Source organism: Nannospalax galili, unplaced genomic scaffold (genome assembly GCF_000622305.1).
Source record: "Nannospalax galili isolate Female #2095 unplaced genomic scaffold, S.galili_v1.0 scaffold346, whole genome shotgun sequence".
NCBI classification, from domain to species: Eukaryota; Metazoa; Chordata; class Mammalia; order Rodentia; family Spalacidae; genus Nannospalax; species Nannospalax galili.
In genome coordinates, this window is record NW_008357637.1 from 4,217,280 (window position 1) to 4,234,060 (window position 16,781).

The 16,781-nt window shown below is 50.8% G+C and overlaps 1 protein-coding gene across 1 annotated transcript in view; it reads left to right on the top strand.

Annotated features, from left to right (window-relative positions):
* Window positions 1–9,790, top strand: part of Sp9 (Sp9 transcription factor) — a 10,992-nt gene extending 1,202 nt beyond the window's left edge. The window contains exons 2-4 of the mRNA XM_008855283.2: window positions 6,019–6,148; window positions 6,366–6,704; window positions 7,686–9,790. Coding sequence (XP_008853505.1) covers window positions 6,684–6,704; window positions 7,686–9,113 — 1,449 coding nt within the window. The 5' untranslated portion in view covers window positions 6,019–6,148; window positions 6,366–6,683 and the 3' untranslated portion in view covers window positions 9,114–9,790. The remainder of the gene's footprint in view (window positions 1–6,018; window positions 6,149–6,365; window positions 6,705–7,685) is intronic.
* Window positions 9,791–16,781: the final 6,991 nt, after the last annotated feature.

The following is a 16,781-nucleotide window of genomic DNA, read 5'->3' on the forward strand; positions in this document are numbered from 1 at the left end:
AGAGAGAAAGGGAAGCAGAGGAAGGGAGGACCAGAAGGGGTGGAATTGGACCTGTAGGGGTTCTGCCATAATCCAGACCTTCAGGCCTAGGGTCTTTCCAGCCCCTGGCCAACCCTGCCATTGCAGAACTGAAGGCGGTGGAAGCTGGAGGAGGTAGACAAAGGGAGTCCTCCTTTGGGACCGGTGAAATGCGTCTGTCCACTCCTTTCAGGCTCTGGAAAAAAACAGGCAGGAGTTTTCCTGTCGTGAGAAACCGACGAGTGTCTGCAGCCTGGAGGAGACGACTACAAACAGATTTTGGACCAGGATGGGGAGGGCAGCTTTGATCGCTTCAGCTCTGTTGTAATTTTGTCTGCACCGCATAGATTAGCTGAAAGAGTCAGCCCTAATGAGTTCCGCAGAGTCCCCTCCCTCCTCACCCCGTCACCCCCCACTCCCCTCTCCCCACCCCCGCGGCACCTCCCTCCCAGGCCCGGCCGCTGCTCCTCCCCAATCTCTCCTGAAACTTCAAGGGCTAATGGTTGTGCGTTCCTGCAGTAATTAGGAAGCCATCACTCAGTTAAACAAACGTGTAGTCATCCTTCCAGGAAGGATCCAAGGAAGGGAGGCAGCTGGGACCTCTGCTGGCAATGTCCTCCTCTAACCGAGTGGCGGTATCTGTGACCCTCTGCTAGTCTGTATGGCAGAAGTCTTCAGCTCCTCCTTAGAAAGAAGAAACAGGCAAAGAATATGCATCTCACCACCCACCTGAAGAGCTGAGGAACCTCTGTCTTTGCTTGAAAAGTTTTCTAAATTGCTCTGGTGGTTCTAAGCTGTGATGAGCAGAGTCTGGGTCCCCTATTTCTCCACAGCATGGATATAAAGAATATGGAGGCATCTTCCCCACCTCTTTCTTTTTCCCCTTATAAATAAGCCATATAAATCACTCACATTGTTTAAGGTACATTGATCAATCTAATGGCTTGTAATGGGTTCCTAATTGCCATTTGCAGAAGCCTGCAGGCTCACATTTGAATAGGGAAGGTTCTCAATGCCAGCTCAGTCCACCTTAAGCCAAAGCTGCCAATTTCAGAGCCCAGGAAGACCACCAGGATGGCCCTCTCACTCCAGCTTCCTTGCCCAGAGAAGATAGATACTTGCTATTCCTCTCCTGTCCCCAGATTCACTTCTGGTTTTTAGTTTAGTTTAGTTTTGTTTTGGTTTGGTTTGGTTTGGTTTTGAGATAGGGTCTCCCTGTAGCAGCAGCTAACCTAGAACTCACTATGTAGACACATGTTGTTAATATCAGAAACCTTCCTTATTTATATGTCCTGCATTTGTGGTTATATTAAAAATTTGGTTAGCCACAAACCAGTATGCTCTTAGTCATATGTTTTTCTTTACTCATTTTTAACAGTGTAAATAGGAAATAATATGAAGGACGTGTTGTTAGAGGGAAGGAAGAAAAAAGGCAATTTTTTTCTAGGGGAATTCTGGAGGTATGCTTCAAAATTACCTTGATATCTTACAGTTATAGTGCCTTCTGTGAGCCTTGGATAAAGGAGGAAAAAGTTGGAGATTGGAAGCCTTATGCTGCTTATGAAACGACAAAGCTGAGGAAGTTGGTACCCTGGCCAAGAAAAGATGACTAGTGGCCTCTGGATTTTCTTGATACTAGCTTAAGAATCATATGCAAAGATTATATTTCCAAGGATGGTTCTATTTGAGTTGGCTGAGACAATCCATGTGCACAATTTTGGTAGAGCTTCTCTTAAAAGGAAGAAAACTGACACTGGAGGTCATTTACCTTAGGTCTGAGACCCCTTCATGGTGGCTGGAGAGGAAGGGAGGAAAGTATAACCCCAAGCCAAAGTGGCGGCCCCCCATAGTTTCCTAGTGATGCAGTAAACAAACCTATGATGATTGTTGAATAATCTTCCAATAATTGCAGTCATTAAAATCATCACACAGTCTACAGTCACCTTCCTTCCTTTGACACACCAGTCTTTCCTTTAATTGTTAATACATTTTTGGCTCAGATAAACAGATCAAGGCAAGCTTAAAATATATGGCCCAGATACATCTAGCAGCAGAAATTAGTCGTGCAGCAAACATTTGGATTGTACTTGATAGACCAGGGACTTTCAATTTCTCAAGCAGGCCTTATAGAGGCCAGTAAGATTTGCATCTTCTAGTACCTCTAAATAGAAGTGATACCTCTGAAATAGAAGGAAAAAAGGATGAAAGTCTCATTGGCCTATTGATTCTTCCTGGCTCTTTTATTTGCAAAGTTTGGGCTAAAATGAGAGAGGGCATTATAGAACAAATATTAAATGAAAGCTCAACAGAAATTGTGGGAGAGTTTCTCAATTTTCAATTAATTTTCTTGATCCATTTGATCTCAATGCTGGTGCTTTTAAAGATATAAATACATGTTAACTAGAAGATCCGGGTCTAATCAAAGGCTGCATTTCATTTTCACTCACACTGACAAACTCCAACTGCGGAAAGGATTCACTCGACTCAACAGGCTCTAAGGGTTGTCCTGGGCTTACTTCCCCCTTGCTCAAGGCAGGCAACAACGGTACACATGCAGATTTAATTTTTTTCTTAAAATTGAAGTTATTATGTTTCTCCCCAACTCCCACACGGTGCTGACCTGATAATCACTGCTCTAGTGTACAGCATGCAAATGAAAAGCATAATTAATTGCACAAATGATTCAAAAAGGGAGCTCTGTGACTTAGCAAATAAATAAAGGCAGGTGGGAGGACAGGTCAGACAAATGCTTTTATGGGTTCCTTTCCCTTTTACTAACCCCGCCCCCGCTCCCTCCCTCCCGATCCTGGTTCTAGTGGCCCTGGCTTCTTCTGAAACCAGCCCGCCAATTCGAGAACCTTCGGTTCCTCCTTTCCAAACGCCTCCCCTCTCGCCCATATCCTGAGTCTCCAACTAACACCTCACCCCACCCCAGTGATGAACAGCGCTGTTCAACTGCCTGGTTAACGCTGCGGGGGGCGAAGGGGAGGGGAGACACGACTGGGCAGCTACCTAATATTTACCCAGCTACAGTAGCGAGGAGTTCAGAAAATAGCTGGATTGGACACCCTACTTCGTGTATCAGAGAGAAGCGCTTTATCTGTGGCGTAGGAGCTCCAATCCTTCCTGACATCAGAGATCAGTGCCAAGGATAGAATTGTTTCCGTTGCTTTGCCTCCTAAACACCGCAAACTTGAGAGTTGCTCAGATCAAAGCCTACGGGAGCTACAAGATGGGGGAGACAATATTGTTCAAAGGAAGTGAACTCTTCCCTTTAATTACCCTATTCTTCTTTATTGGGATTCGTATTGAATTTTTTTTTTTTTTTGCAAAAAATGATGTTGATTTAACCATAGTGTATTTACGATGTAAATATATTCCAAGAAAACGTCACGGATCAATTGTAAAGGACCCGGATACATAATTTTAAAAAATCAGTTTCAGTGTATATGAGGTTCTCACCCCACTTTCTCTGCTCAGTCAGATTTGTTTATGCAGAATCGACATTTAATAGTGCTAATTGCACTCCAGTTAAATTGCCCTGATTGCAGAAAGGGAAGCAATTTTCGTGCTCTCTGTCTGGGTTTGGAAGAAATTGTTTTATATTCACCTCTTTATAAAGAAGTGGAGATAAGGCACCGGGGCCTTTGCACAAATTGCACTTAGGGGCTGACTGGCAGCATTCAGGCGCTATAATAGAGCATTATTTGGCCGTTTTGAATAATGTAAAGCGTTTGCTGAAAGCTATTCTCCTGAAAATTGCTTTAACTTTTAAAAGGGTGATGATTCACTCCAAACCAGGCCTTTGTTACATTGTCATTATTTCCCCAAATGTTTTAACAGTCAGCTCAACACTTTAGCATAACACATTGATCTTTGTTTAAAAACTAGAATTTTTAGAAGATGAAAAAATCTGTCAGACGGAAGAAAAAAAAAAAAAAAACTGGACTTCTTCCGAAAGATTTCCTTTGGGCCCCACGTTAGGACTTGAACTGGCCCGGGATGTTTGCCTGAGTTCCTTTGGAAGATTTCCCTAACTTTTATTGTGATGAGGACCCGAGGACCCTAGGAATACTCGAGTGCCCACGTCTGACAGCTGGAAATACGTGGGAAACAGCGGGAGGGGGAGGGGGCTGCTGGAGGAGGAGAGGGAGACTGAGCTGGGCGCCGCGAACCCGAGGTGCCTTGCGAGAACAGTTTTAAATGGTTGGTTTGAAAATGTTACCAGTGCTAAGTGGCTTTTCGGATTGTCTTATTTATTACTTTGTCAGATTTCCTTACGGAGGGGATGTGTTGGGGGGTTGGGAGGGAGGGAGGGAGGAGGAGGAGGACGAGGAGGAGGAGGAGGAGGAGGAGGAGGAGGAGTTGGAGGAGGACTGAGGAAACCTCGGCCCTTTTCCTCCCGGGGTTGCACAGGGTGAGTCGGAAACACCTCGCTGCCACTTAACAATCCCACTATTAGTAAATCCAAGCGGAGACGCTACAGGAAGCTGAAGACTAGTCTGCCCTTCCAGGGCAGAAGTCACCTGTTGGGAACGGCTCCTCAGTGGCCCCCCCACCCCCGCCTGGCTTTCTGGCTCTGCCAAGCAGCCTGATCTTCCCCCACCTTCCATCCTGCACCACCTAGGGGGTCTCCCCCCAGATTTCTAACACAGTCCCCTAGGATACAGAGCTTCATTTATAGCTGCTCAGGTCTTCTCTTTCCTGTTTTCCCTTTCTCCGCAATCATTTCCTCTGTGCTTTTGCCACGCTTTAGCGTTGAGGGGGGGTGGCATTCTAGTGAAAATCAAAGAAAGTGACCCACATAGCCCTCCCTATCCAGAAGAGCACGCAAAGACACCATCTTGCTTCTTAGGGTCGGAGAGAAGTGTGGTACTGTGGTCTTTGGGGCCTAGAGATCTTACAAGAGCAGAAAAGACTGGGAGCACAGTCCCACACCCTTCTCACTTGACCCCCTTCCCAGACAACTTGTCTTTTGCACCTGAGCATTTGGAGTTGGTTATTGCTATTATTATTAAAGTCAGGATGTGGGTTTGGAGGAGAATGTACTGCATGTTTTACAGTACCCAGACCTGCCTCAGGGCGCTGGTATTTCTAGTTCAAAAGCAGCCTCTGGCTATCCTGGAGAAGAAAGAGAAAGTGGAGCCCGGAAAGGCGAGAAACGCTAAAGCACGAGCCCTTGTGTGTGTGAGGACACTTCTTTTCACACCAAGGACCACGGAGGACTTCAGGATGCTTCTAGCCTGCAGAAGGCGGAGGCGCCCACGTGTGGCCTAGCTCTTAGGGACTCACCAGTGCAGGTCTAGGAGAGGTCTTCTGCAGGTCTGCGACAGCCGGGCGCCCGCTGAGCCCAAGCCTCCTCTGAACACGCTAGCCCAGCGGGCAGAGCTTCTAGGCCCTGGCGCTCTGCAGTGGGGATAGGTTGAAGCTGGGGCAAGAAAAATGAGTCTAGAAACATCCCTTAAAACTCGACTCCAGGCTGAAATGCGACATGCAAATTTCCGCCGGGTTAAACAAACAGTCGAGCAAGCTGCAGCTTCAGCGGGGGTGGCGGTGGGGGCGGACGCTGCTTGTGACGGTCTCCGTTTCCAAAGTTATTACAATGTGGAAATAAGCGGCTTCGTGCAGCGTGTTGTATAGGCTGATGCTTCCCACCCCCACGCCAGCCCCCAGCAAAACCTGGCAGATAATCAGCACGTCCCACTGTTTAGTCATATTTGACAACTGGGTTAACCTGGTATCCAGGCGCTGGAGAGGCCATACAAAGGGTGCCCTCAATTACCACCAGAAGCTTCTGGCGTGAGTGGCACTTGTATTACCCCCTGGGTCAGAGGCCAGAGCGACAATTAGGAAGTCACTTAGACTGCTGGTCGGGGGAGGGGGGAGGGTGGTGGGATGCTGCAGGATCCGGTCCCTCCCAGCAAGTCTGTGAGTGTAGAACAGTTAGGAGAGGCCCATTTCCTCTGGGAGAAGCTGTTCTCAGTGTCCCTTCCTCTATAGGACCCCGAGAGTCGAACTGAATACAGTGGGAATAAGAAACTAGGTGGAAGAACGACAATGCTAACATCCACTGCGAAAAGGAAGCATACAAGCTCAAGTTGTTTTCCCCAGGCAAAAACCTGGACACACAGTGAGCGTTGACATTTCCCTTTCCACTTGGGCCCTCCCCACCCCTCTCGCTTCTTTTCCACAAGTGGGGAGTGAAGACCGTCAGGCCTAACTTGCAACATCTTGAGGTAGCTGGGGAGGGGGGCGGCTTGCTGCTCGGTCTCAACGGTACTTAAACCTGGCTTGGTGCGTGAGTGTGTGTAAATTTTTAATTGCACTGTAATTTCTTCTGTCCCCAGCCCCCACCCCTCCCACCCTCGCTCGCAGACTTGACTGGCACGCGCCGGGAGCCCGGGCCCGGGCCCCTCGGCGCGTCTGATTGGCTGCGGGGCAGCTCCCGTCTGCTCTGCCTGCGCCCTCATTGGGCGAGAGGCGCAGCCAGCGGCACTTCAAAGCGGGTGCTCCTCGCACTTAGGCTGAGTTTTGCCGGCGGGAGCCCAGAGTCCGCTCGGCGCGAGCGCGGGACCCGGGAGCCGTGCGGGACCCAAGCAGTTTTGGAGAGCAGCCGCCAGGCTTCACACCGCTCCCAGCCCCGCCGCGAAGCCCAGAGACCTGCTATGGCCACGTCTATACTCGGGGTAAGTCAAAAGCGCTGCCATGCCTTTGCTGGTTTTAACTGGAGTCTTTTTTTTTTTTTTTTTTTTTTTAGGTTTTTTTTCTTAAGGCTTCTCTGGGTCCGCGGCTCCCTAGAAACTCCTGCTGAACTGCAGCTTTAGGTTCTTTTTAGCGTTTTCTATACTTCCGGGACTGAGCCTAACCAAGTTGTTGAAACCTAGGGGTTTGCCTTTGCAAGAAAAGGACGTTTTAAGCAAGCTCCTTTTTATTTGGCGTAAAGACAAGCCGAAGGTTTCTTTTCCTGCCTTCTTGGTTTGACCCCATCCCCCCTTGTTGCAGTCACACGACAGTGCCGTTTAATCGTTTTGCAGGTCATGCAGTCGCGTTAATAAACATTTACATTTGCGCGGCTCCCCAGTTCGCCTTTGACTTTGAAAGCCGTCACTGGGCAGCTTATACTCGGATTATTTTTGCATTCGCTGTGTGTGTAAATATTAAAACCACGTTTTTTGAGCTAAGAAAGAAAATAGCCAAGTCGTAGCCACTCGTGAGGGGAGTAATCCAAGTTTCCCCATCTCCGGGCCGCCTTTTCCGCTACACCTCCGCCCTCATCGGGTGTTTGCTGTCTGTTTACCTTCGCGCTTCACCCGGAAGGGCGACTTAGGGGCTTCTGGGAGAAGAGCGGGGTTCTGGTGACAATCCTAGTCCGCTTCTGGGCTAGAGTTGCAGCGATCCAGGCGGAGACAACCCAGGCATCTTTGATTTGTAGTCTCACCGAAGAACAACTTTGCAGCGTACGGACCTCCACGCTGGTGATTGCCTCTGCCCGCAGCCGGGCGCGGCGCGTCCCGCCCGAGAGCGTGGGGAGGAGGCGCGAGCCGGGGTGCCAGGGCCCCCGGGGACCCGCGCGGGGGAACGAGCTGCTCACGGGTGCACTTTGTGTCTTCCCCCACTTCCTCCTGCCCTCCTCCTCCTTGCTCCCTCCCTCACCCCACCCACTCCAGGAAGAGCCGCGCTTCGGAACGACCCCGTTGGCCATGCTGGCGGCGACCTGCAACAAGATCGGCAACACCAGCCCACTGACTACGCTGCCGGAGTCCAGCGCCTTCGCCAAAGGCGGCTTTCACCCCTGGAAGCGCTCCTCGTCCAGCTGCAACCTCGGCTCCAGCCTCTCGGGTTTCGCTGTGGCCACCGGCGGCCGCGGCTCCGGCGGGCTGGCGGGAGGCTCGGGAGCTGCCAACAGCGCCTTCTGTCTGGCCTCCACGTCGCCCACGTCGTCCGCCTTCAGCAGCGACTATGGCGGCCTCTTCTCCAACTCCGCGGCGGCGGCGGCAGCTGCTGCCGGGGTGTCCCCGCAGGAGGCGGGCGGCCAGTCGGCCTTCATCTCCAAAGTGCACACGACGGCGACCGACGGCCTGTACCCGCGCGTGGGCATGGCGCACCCGTACGAGTCATGGTACAAGTCCGGCTTCCACTCGACGCTGGCGGCGGGCGAGGTGACCAATGGCGCGGCGTCGTCGTGGTGGGACGTGCACAGCAGCCCTGGCTCGTGGCTGGAGGTGCAGAACCCCGCCGGGGGGCTGCAGAGCTCGCTGCACTCGGGCGCCCCCCAGGCCTCTCTGCACTCGCAGCTGGGCACCTATAACCCCGACTTCAGCTCGCTCACGCATTCGGCCTTCAGTTCCACTGGCCTCGGCTCCTCCGCAGCCGCCGCCTCGCACCTGCTCTCCACCAGCCAGCACCTGCTGGCCCAGGACGGCTTCAAGCCGGTGCTGCCCTCCTACTCGGACTCCAGTGCCGCGGTAGCCGCGGCCGCCGCCAGCGCCATGATCTCGGGCGCCGCGGCAGCTGCCGCCGGGGGTAGTTCGGCGCGCTCCGCCCGCCGCTACTCAGGCCGCGCCACCTGCGACTGCCCCAACTGCCAAGAGGCTGAGCGGCTGGGCCCGGCCGGGGCGAGCCTGCGGCGCAAGGGCCTGCACAGCTGCCACATCCCTGGCTGCGGCAAGGTGTACGGCAAGACGTCGCACCTGAAGGCGCACCTGCGCTGGCACACGGGGGAGAGGCCCTTCGTGTGCAATTGGCTCTTCTGCGGCAAGCGCTTCACGCGATCGGACGAGCTGCAGCGGCACCTGCGGACTCACACGGGCGAGAAGCGCTTCGCCTGTCCGGTGTGCAACAAGCGCTTCATGCGTAGCGACCACCTGAGCAAACACATTAAGACGCACAACGGGGGCGGCGGGGGCAAAAAGGGCAGCGACAGTGACACGGACGCCAGCAACCTGGAGACGCCCCGCTCAGAGTCCCCCGACCTCATCCTGCATGACTCCGGCGTCAGTGCCGCCCGGGCGGCGGCGGCGGCGGCGGCGGCGGCAGCGGCGGCGGCGGCCTCCGCGGGAGGCAAGGAAGCTGCGACTGGCCCCAACGACTCCTAGAGGTTGGCGGAGAGGCGCGAGCAAGCGAGTAGAGACCCCCAGAGCGAGCGAGAGGTTCGGAGTGCGAGCGAGCGGGCGCACGGGAGGACAGGGGTTCCAGTGGGGCCCCGGAGCCCAGGCTGGGCGCGAGGTGGGGCCGCACCGGGCTCCCGGGCCGCGCTGGGAGTTGCCCTCCACCGATTGCGCCCAGATGAGTATCGAACGTGTGGTCCAGAAACAAAAGCTCACCATCCTCCGACACACTTTTAAAACTGCACACACAGACACACGCACACCCCGGAGACCCTCAACTGCAAGTACGCATCCGCGCGCGCGCGCGCGCGCACACGCACACACACACACAGAGACACACACACACACACACACACTGCACTCGCACAAACTTCTCAGCGAAGAGCAATACACAGAAACCCTCCTTCCCTCACTGCCCACTCCCTCTATCCTCTGTCGTTTTCTCAAAAAAGAAAAAAAACAAAAAACAAAAAAAAAAAAACCCAAAACAAAACAAAAAAACAAAACAAAAACCTAGCCACCATTCAGCAAAGGACTGTCAGAACCTTGGAACAAAAACAAACGAGACCTATAAAAGCAGACCCTTTGTGTGGATTATATTATATATAAAATGCTCCAAGTCCTGCTTGATGTCTACTTACAATGAGACTTTTTTCCTTAAAAAAGGAAGCATCAAAAAGGCTTAAGGTGAGATATTAAACTGGAAGTCTAGCAACAGTTTCTCTGTACTTCATGACATCTGTATAAATAGGGTTCAAAGGATTGTGTTCTCTTTTATTTTCTTGTAAATGTTCATTCAAATAGTTTTTTTGTGAATTCCTGAAATTCAGGGAGTTTTTTTTTTAATTTTCTGATGCACTTTGTGAAAGTCAGTATATATGTAAAAGATATTTAAAATGTTGAGTTATCATTTCACTCAAACACGTAAGTTAAGGTCATCTAAAGAAATTAAATGCGTTTATCTGTATGAAGAAAATCTTGACATCATATTTTCATTTTGCTATTATTAAAGGACTCTGAACAACAGACTCCCCCTTTTTAAAAAAAATCCTGTTTCCCCCCAATAACCTTTATGTGGAGTCAGCTTTTTTTTTTTTTTTTTTTTTTTTTTTTTTTTTTTGGGAAACAATTCCCTTATTGTTAGTTGTAGGTAATGAAGTTTATATGGGTTATAAAAGCCATAACACATACATTTTTGAGAAGTCAAAATTATTTATTTGTATATCAACAGCATAAATTAAATTGGGTTATAAGAACTTGTAGTTGTATTACTTAATGGGAAGATTCTCAAAGGTGACATTTAAAATCTTTGGATCACCCAAATAAAGCAAGGTCTTTGGTTGCTTCAACTGGGGAGGTACCGACATCTCCCTGAGGGCACAGAGAAAACTCTGGAGAGTTTGTTTATAAAAAGTGATTTTGAAACAATCTGTGAAGGGAAGATCCTTTTAGAAAGAAGTCTTTAGTTTCCAAGACCTTCTATGTTGGGAGGCATCTCTGGGGAATAAATAGCTAGTCAATACCCCGGAAAAGACATTTCATGCCTAAATGAAAATCTTGTTAAATGTTATTAATTTTGACTTAGAGCACACAGCAGCCCCCAGTGCCTTGTATTCCCTTATTAGGGATTCATGTCTTATCAAATATCTAATTAATCTCCTAGACATCATTTGTTCTGGCCAACTTTATCTCAGCTGGTCCACCGGGAAAACTCCAAATATTCTCTGTGACAAAGCTCCCTTGAAGATCTTTTTAATTGTCTAAATTAACTGCACCAAATTTGCATGTCAAACGGTAAAGGGCAACCTGAGATAAAATGTAAACGTTTTAAAAGCCCCAAACTAAGCACTTGATTTGATAACTAGGCTTTTTAATGTTATGGAAGACAACTGCTTCTTTCCTTTTCAAAGACGGCTGATCTATGCAAATAGTGAATTGGAAATGCCTAGGTCCCTGCGCCGTCAAATGGCCCTCGCAGGTTATTTGAATATCAGTGGCGCTGCTTCTGAAAAGGTTCAAGGATGCTCTCTGACTTCTTTGTGATTACTCAGTGCGGCGTCTTATTCTGAAGAAAAAAACTCAGGAATAATTAAAGGCTGGGATCAGGCCTGGGAACACATTTGGGACAGGAATCTCATTTAGACAGCCTCTTTCAAAATAAGGCACAGTTAAATTGACCAGAAGGCAATTATTGAAATGAAAATTATTTTCACTCTCTTTGTCTTCTGACCACAACTTAACAGCCCCAGTTTAAAAGAGGGAGAAGGAAGAGAATGACGAAAAGAAAATTGGTAAATGAGATAATTTCGCAATTCGAAAAAAATGTTAGTTTGGAGAATTATGTACATCTTTACAGAATAAAAATATTTCTAAAAGGCTTCTCACACAATAAGAAATACAAGCGAAGTCAGCATCAACAGATTTTTCCCTCTTTTTAAATTTTTTTTTATTCCTGTCTTTGGAAACTTGAATGAAGATTTTGATTCTTAGGAAAGAATAAATTATTGCTATTAGCAGTGGACAAAACTCTACTCTGAAAAGCTAAATAGCAAAGTGGCGTGGAACCAGAACGCAGAGACCCCGCCGGGTATCTGCAGTACGAGGTTCAGTGGCTTCCTCCTCTGCCTCCCTTGCTACCGGCGGCCCCAGCTGCCCGGCTCTTTTTCTGGCTTTTTCTCTTGGTCATTTTCTCTCCCGGGCCCAAACATCCCCGCCCCGGATGCCCGCCCCCCAGAGCCTTCAGGTTTGGATCTGGTCCTGGGGAGAAGCTGGCAGGGTGCGTTTATTCTGGGGAATTTGGGCCGAGAAGCTGCAGGCCCCAAGGGCGCCCCGCGTGCCTGGGGCTACTGGCCGGAGGGTGTAGTGGGGGGCTCCTGAGGAACGAGGGCGCCGGGGCGGCGGTCCCAGGCAGCTTTGTTTCTTGTTGATAATAAAGGCAGATCAAAGGGCCTGGCTGTGCAGGTCCCGCTCGCGGAGAGGCTCTCTCCGCAGGCCAGTGATCAAGGCCTCTGAGCGCTGCCTCTGCCCCGCGGGTCAGCCAACGTCCATCACTGCGGCTCTGGTGAACCGTGGGCGGCAGTCAGGCCCCAGTGTCCAGCGAGGGACGTGCACACGCAAGCCGAATCCAGAACGAGCCGGATTCCAGCCCCTATCAGAACCCATAGGGGAAACATACCCGCTCCAAGCCCCCCACCAGCAGTAGGCATCCATCCCCGGGACGCGGAGAACCTTGACCGCTGTGGGTGGCGACCCGCTGTAGCCAAGCGAATCGGAAAGAGCACGCATCCGAGGCCAGATCCACCCCCGAGAACGGCAGTGGGGTCCCCAGCTGGGGTGTGGTTGCGCCTCCCCAGGGCCACCTCCGCGTACCCCGCGGCTTGGGCCTGTTAGGGTTCGGTGCCAGGAGGAGGCGGAGGCCGAGGCTGGGGCCGGGGCGGTGGATGAGGGCTGCGGCCTGGAGGTGGATGGGAAGCCCGGGCCGAGATCTGGGGCCTGGAGTCCCGCCCCCGCTCGGGTTAGGGGAAATGCAATTTCGTTTCAGCGGGTTTCCACGGATTTCCTGTTTCCAGCCTGCCGCGCAGCAAAAGAACCAAGACCAAGTTTGCTGGTCCGGTGCCTACCCACCCCAATCCACACCCTCCCCAGTGCTTTTCTTTTTCGACGTTACTCCCGCCACCCCTTGGAATGAACTGGGTCCTACCTGATGAGGAAAAAGGAATAGAAAAAAATTCCTTTCCTCAAGGAGGGTTGAAAACATTATTTGGACGAGATTAGATTGTACACCTGAACAGCGTGTCTGGATATTCCATCAAATCGCCACAAGTCGTATAAAATTGAATTTCTTTTTATTCACATGGAAACTTTATTTATTTTAACTCTAATCTTATTTGCATCTATTATCTGTATTCACCAAGGCTCTCTTCCACTACAAAAATGCAGATGAAGTAAATCTCACATAAATCCCGCCCATTTGTGTAATTGGTATACTAAGTGTTTATTTTAAGTGAGAATAATTTAGCTACAAATTTTCTTAAGGAATAACATTCTTAACACATTAAAAAAAACTGAAAACTCTGATTTGCTTTTATGTTTGACAGTAGCTCTTGATTCCCATAAGAGGAGCTTGGCGAGTGCGGCTCGCTGGCGCCATCTAAAGCTCGGAGATGGGAGGGCCGCGGAGTCTGCTCTGCGCTAGCCTTTAAACGCGCAGAGACCAGCAACTGTCGCGAACTATGGCAACCCAGGGAATCAAGCAAAGAAAAGCGACGTTTTGTGTTCCAGCGCGGAACTTAGCCCCGCTCTGGGGGTGGAGGTAGCGGCTGGAGGGACGACACATAACACACTGCCTAGCCGCGGCTTCCAGGGAATGGGATCATTTCTGGACCGCAACTCATAGAAAATCCAGGCAAAACAAACCCCCTGCTTGGCCCGGGTCTTAGCATTCATTGTCTCACTTAGCATTGTTTTCTAGGGGATTTCAGGGTCTTCCAACTCAGCCTAGAAAGCTGCGCTTCAGTAGCCAGGTGGACTCTGGGACAGCGGTCCAGCGCTGGGCACAGCTTCCCTCGCTCAGCGACCAGCGCCCTGGAGTCGAGGGTTCCCGGCTCGTGGGGTCTGCGTGGCCACCCCGGGACCCCCTGGAACTAAGCGGGCTCAGCCAGGTCACCGAGCCCTGCCGCGTCCCCTTGGATGCGCCGGAAAGCCAGGCTTCCGCAGCTTTGGCCAGCCAGGACCAGAGAGGGCCGCAGCGGCCTTCTGCAGCTCCGCGGTGCCTCGCTTAGTCTCCAGGATCCCAGTCCCGCGCCTGGCATCTGGGCGGGTGAGGCGGGAGGCGCGCGGGGCCCCCGAGGGCAGAGAGGAGCCCCAGGAACCCTCGCCCTGGCCCTCCAGACTGGTGCGCACACCCTCCTGGAGCAGACCCACCCCTTTTGTCCTCTCCTTTTCGAAAACCCAAATCTGAAATGAGATAACAGTTGGGGGCGTTGGCCAATTTTCTCCTCTGTGCATCGGCCTGCCCCCCCGCCGCCCCTTCCCTCCTCTTCCTGGTCCACTTCCCCACCCCCTTCCACCGTCCTCAGACGGCGAACCGGGACTCTCCTCGCCCCCTTCGCGCAGTTATTGTATTTTAATTTTAAAAGCAACACCTTCCAACCCCGCGCCCGAGGCGACAGAGGCGCAGTCGCCTGCAACTGCGAGACCCCGCTGAGGCACCGGGGTACCGGGCTCCGCGAATTCACGCCAGGGAAACGCAGCGCGTTTCCGGGAACTCACAGCCACCTTTGTAGTGGGTACTCGACTGGGTTTGTATTTGCTGTTTTAGTACAAACCCCGCCGCACTGCCTATTTCAAAGATGTGCTAATTGCTACTTGGATAGCAGGGCGCAAAGTCCTTGTCCATTTCCCAGTACAAAGTAGGTTGCTAGAAAATTTGAAATTGCCTTTCAGCCTAAAGCTGCCTTACCTGAATGTCATAATTACAGTAATTATGTACATCCAAATTACATGCTAATTAAATTAGAATCAAATCGTTCTAAATCGAAATCAAATGAGGTAGTGAAGAATTAATCAATGACAACATAAATAGAGAGCTTCCTTCAGAGATATTTATTGTAACGATCCAAGGAGGAATTTGATCTGAAAAAGTCACCTGTTTATTTACTTTCAAATTAGTAATCAGTTATTATCCCTTCTCCATAATTTTAACCGTTCAGTGTTATTTACCCCCCACCCTTACCAGATGCTGGAGTTTATAGAAATATGTATGAGGTAAATACATAGACATGCCTCCCCATATATTATTGGTGTAAATATATACAGGATGTTTGACACTCCATTTAAAGAGGTTTGCGAATGTCCGTGGGGATGCGTCCTCCGGGGTTTGTGTTTAGGGACCCGGGAAAGCTTAGCACCTGAGCTGTCGGGTTCATCTAGACACTGGGGGATTTTGCATTGTTCTGCAGGCTTTTACAATTTGGGGGTATTCATTTATGAAAGAAATATAAAGTGATAGATTGTGACTCCATCCGTCCGTTTTCGTCTCAAAGACTGCTACTGGGTGTTGGTATTTTCTGTCTTGCCCCAGGAACTAGAGATTAGCCTAGGCTTCCTAAAGCGCCTTCTTCACCTGTGGAGCCGAGGCCAGCGGGGAAATTCTCTTGCCTTCCTGACCACGGCGGGCGAGTGCGCCCTGCGCCGGCAAGCGGAAAACCATGCGGGAGGCCAGGAGAGCTCCTGCTGGAACCCCCAGCCGCCCGCGAACGCCGAGCTCCAGGGAGCGGCTCTCCTGGCCTGCAGCCTCGCGTCGTTTCTTCTGAGTTTGGGTCACCGCTGGTCCCCATGAGCCTGGGACCCCTGCAAAGAGCTAACCTGACCCTTTCCCACAACGCATGGTTCTGGGAAGTCCGGCGAACCTCCTTGCACCGCAGGCGCCTGGAGGGTGTGCTCTCCCTCCCAGCCTTTCTCTGTGCTGAGTTCCACGAGTGCCAGGTCGAGTCCTCAGGAAGGCCGCGGAGACTGCAGGTGGAGTGGCCTCTGTGGACCGCACCGGGCGGACGCATCCTAGCACGCGCCCGCGATCTCCGCTTCGTTTGGTACGCTGGGGTCTGGCGGGTGCCGGAGGCCAAGGCCCGCTCCTCCGAAGCCGCTGCAGCAGGCCAGAGCCTTAGATGTCTCTGAGTCACCAAGGGCGGCTCTGGGGCACTTCGCCCCCAATACTTTTCCAGTCTAAGCAGACCGCGTCTCCTCCTTCACCTCGCTACTTGATTACTTTCTGGGATGGGGTACGGTCTGAGGTCTAAATGTGGAGTGAAGCAGGAGGAAGAGAAGGTGGCAAGAACTATCTGCTTCCTTTTCTGCTAGCCGGAACCAGGCTGTAGGAGCTTCAAGTCAGGAAAGCTCGGCTGTCAGCGCCTTTTCCCAAACCTCCGCTCTCTCGATTTATTTGCCCCTCAAAACTTTTAAGAAAGCATTATCTTTGACCTGAAAATGCTCCCAAAGTCTGCCGCTACTGCATGCCTACTAACACTTTTCAGTAAGTGGTAACTATAGTAAGATCTATCTTTTCAGAAAACCTAAATGAGATGTAAAAAAAAAAAAAATCTTTTTGGCCTGCTTCTTAGTCTTAAGCAGGGGGTGGATTTCGAACTCGGGGCTCCAAGGCTAAAGCAAACTGAATGTTGGGTCATTAAAACTGCGGAAATGCTTGCCCCAGCAGCCGAACTGATTTCACTATCCGCAGCGGCCTCATGGAAGAAAATAGCCAGAAAGATTTCTCCAACCTTTTGATAAAAAGCTTTCTACAGACTACAGCTGTGATCCAAAGCCAGATCCAGTCTACACTGCAGTGTAAGCAGGCCTGCCGCTATGCTGCAGCAACCTCTGCTGATCTGGGGATTAAAAGAAATTATGACTAATCTACTATATAGACGTCCAGATAAACAAACCCTAACCTAACAACCTGATCCTTCCTGGTCATTTGTAAATCGACAGCACCTCCTACAGGATTTAATTTGCCAGTGTGTGTTAAATGTTAAGCTAGGGGGAATATGTCCCTCCAATTTGTCCTATCCGTCTTGGTACAGTTCCAGACCTGTGGATAAGTAAGGAATGTTTAGATATACCCAGATTTCTTTAGAATAAATTCTCTATTAAGCTCAA